The sequence below is a fragment of the Gossypium arboreum genome, chromosome 7 (genome assembly GCF_025698485.1).
Source record: "Gossypium arboreum isolate Shixiya-1 chromosome 7, ASM2569848v2, whole genome shotgun sequence".
NCBI lineage: Eukaryota > Viridiplantae > Streptophyta > Magnoliopsida > Malvales > Malvaceae > Gossypium > Gossypium arboreum.
Window position 1 is genome coordinate 100,194,832 of NC_069076.1, and position 2,936 is coordinate 100,197,767.

General features: G+C 34.4%; 1 protein-coding gene across 1 annotated transcript; it reads right to left on the bottom strand.

Moving 5' to 3' along the window:
• Nucleotides 1-407: 407 nt before the first annotated feature.
• Nucleotides 408-2,677, bottom strand: LOC108469444 (succinate dehydrogenase assembly factor 2, mitochondrial-like). Its single transcript, XM_017770328.2, has 5 exons — nt 2,530-2,677; nt 2,336-2,443; nt 2,104-2,230; nt 924-992; nt 408-838 (listed from the first exon to the last, which is right to left on the bottom strand). The coding sequence occupies exons 1-5, from the start codon at nt 2,664-2,666 to the stop codon at nt 692-694; spliced, it is 588 nt and encodes a 195-aa protein (XP_017625817.2). The 5' UTR covers nt 2,667-2,677; the 3' UTR covers nt 408-691.
• Between the last annotated feature and the right edge of the window lie 259 nt (nt 2,678-2,936).

The following is a 2,936-nucleotide window of genomic DNA, read 5'->3' on the forward strand; positions in this document are numbered from 1 at the left end:
CTAAAGCCCAATTTATCCTTAAAACAATAGTAATTGCAGTCCCAACAATAAACTCAATTGTTACACTCACTCACCCAGAAATCTCACAATCAAAGTTTACTCTCCTCATACCATCTGAATTGGAAGCTTCTATGGAACCTCCACATTCCTGTGGCGTGCTATAAAAAAAATTTTGCCATGTAGAGTTTGGCTGAGGGAGAGAGGTATTGATGTTGATTTAGATTGTAAGAGATGCAATATTTAGGAAGACATTTCCCATGCTTTAATTGCAATAAAAAATGAAAACCTAGAGGCCAAAACATGCCTTGAAACTAGAGGAATGTGCAAATTTAAACTCAATAAGTACCTTCATCCCCACCAACCTCCCCCAAAAAAAAAAAAAACCTGTAACAAACAATAAGAACACATTTGGCTCAAAGAGTACTAGAAAGCTTTATTTCTAACTATTTGCTAAAGCACAGAGAAGAAATGACAATTCAAGCCACAATTTTTATGCTATAGATCAACTTAAATAAGGCCTATACCAAATACATTCAGGGTTTTCTTACATCTCCAGCTTCACTGCAGCAATGCAGCCATCCTTATTTCATACTCTAGCATACAATATCGAAGAAATTACATATTACAAACCTTAATTTGTTTAGAAATAAACAAGCCTTCAGAACCTGTTACCTCAAAGGCAAAAGAAAAGCTACTGATTTCCGGTGATTGGGCTGTCGCGACCTTTTTTTATATCATCCCACCCTCTCACCCATGGCCGGCCAGGGGTTGCTCGGGTCTCGAGAGAGGAATGGTTGTTGAGGTTCTTCAAGACCTTCTGTTGCACAGCAGAGAAGACCTAAACAACCAAAAGATCATATAAGAATGCTGGGAAATAAAAGAAATACAAGTGCAAAACTTTTATATTTTAGATCATCTCTTACAGGATTAAGAGTCACTGCTTCGGGTGGTTGTTCTTGACCGGTTAGCCATTTCCAAAGGTCGGGGTTTTCCTGCAAAAGAGAAAGATTTAAGCCAATATGGCAAACATTTGGATAGTAATGAGATGCATGATTTGTTAGATTTCTTCCCTCAAAGTTATAGTGTTGAGAAAGATCATTTTTATGGTTTCATATCACTTTATGGATAGAAATACACAGTTCACTAGCATGCTTAATACAATCAGCAATATCATGCATTGGAAAACACATTGTCGGTGCCTCTATTATCTGCTGTGAATCTCTAGGGCCAACATCATTGATTCATTAAAATGAATCGATTCAAAACATTTCTTACATACTCAAAGGTACCATACTGGACTTAAATCACTAAAAGTACCATAAAAGCCCTTGTACTAGGAGTCAAATTATATTTTGCTCTTTTTACTCAAAAAATGAACAAGTTAATCCCTGTATGTTAAATTTCTGTCGAAAACCTAACCCTTATACATCAACATAAGATACACATGGCATGTCACATGAACATAAAATTTTTAACAGAAAAACCAGTTTGCTTTTTTTTTTTAACGTACCAGGACTAATTTACCCATTTTTTAAGTAGAGAGGGAAAAATGAAATCTGACTCCTAATACAGTAGCCTCCATGATACTTTTACTGCTTGAATCAGATTTTGGATCAATATATGTTGATTGACAGCCTCCACCATATTGCTGCTAGCAAATACAGATATTTTTGGTTTTGGATCTTCTAAATCATTCTTACAGGAGATGCAGACCCTTTTTTTACTGATCTTTAAATAAAAAAAATCATTTTCTTCATAAAACGTATCTCAGAGATGAGAGAAGGAAGATTAGAAGCCAGCTAAGGATTATGTTTATGAGTGAAGATCAATAGTTGGCAGTTCAAGCCTTAATGCTCAGGCATGCTTCAAAACTGACAATATTCAGATATAGTTCTGGGAAAAGCATCCAAAACATCAAGAATTCTTTAATTCTATTACTAATACAGCAACCAAGACATTGCTCCACTAGCAATGCAACATGATAATCCACTATAGTTTCTTATAAGCAACACCAACTACAAGCATGAACCAATAAGAGAGTATTTTTGAACTTAAAGGCATGTCAGTTCAGCTTATAAGCAATAAAAAAAATGGATTTTTTACCAAATCGAGGACATTAACAAGAGCTTTAATTCCATTTTCATCCATGGAATGGATATGTTCTTCAACCCATTTTCCCAAAACCAAATCCAGCTCCAGAAATCCTCTTTGTTTGCTCCTATACAACAATCTATAAAAACCCAAAACAGGGATCAATCAAAAAAATTCAAAATCCAGCTAAATATTGATCATCAAAATCAGAAAAAAAAAAGTACCCAAAATATAAAAAGCTTACCTGTTATAAAGACGCCTTTTGCTTTCTTCGTTAGAAAGATCGATGTTTAATGGCTGAGTGTTACTAATATTAGTTGAAAAATATGTTGAAACCCAACCATACTGTGGCCTGATAAAGGACAATTCTTTTATAATGTAAAACTAACAAAAAAGCAAACAAAGGTGAAATGAAAAACTAAAGGGGTTAATGGGTACCTGAAAACGGTTGTTGTACGGCCGGAAACGGCGGAGGTATTAACGATGCGGTGGACGTTACGAAGAGCTATTCTGAGGGTAGCCATTGCCTTATCCAACCGATTCTGGAACACTGTCGAGAAAGGGCAGAAAAGCATTATATAAATATATTAAAAATTAGGCCATGTTGGCTCTAAAATAGGTCCTGTACTATTTTGATTATTTCAAAATTAGTACAAATTAGTCATTGCCTTTAAAATTTTATTTTTCTTTTTACATATTGTTAATGTGACAGATTAACAGATTTATTGACTGACACTTGACAATTTTTATTTATTTTTGGCTAAAAATTTAATTAATATGCTAATATCATAGCATTCAACGTGTTAATATGTCACGTCAACAAACCGTTAAAAGAAAATGAAAAC

Coding starts and splice junctions, on each gene's coding strand:
- LOC108469444 (XM_017770328.2), bottom strand. CDS start 2,666: ATGCTTTTCTGCCCTTTCTCGACAGTGTTCCAGAATCGGTTGGATAAG. Junction 993..2,103: donor TTGTTAATGTCCTCGATTTG/GTAAAAAATCCA, acceptor TCTCTTTTGCAG/GAAAACCCCGACCTTTGGAA. Junction 839..923: donor AAGCAGTGACTCTTAATCCT/GTAAGAGATGAT, acceptor TTGGTTGTTTAG/GTCTTCTCTGCTGTGCAACA.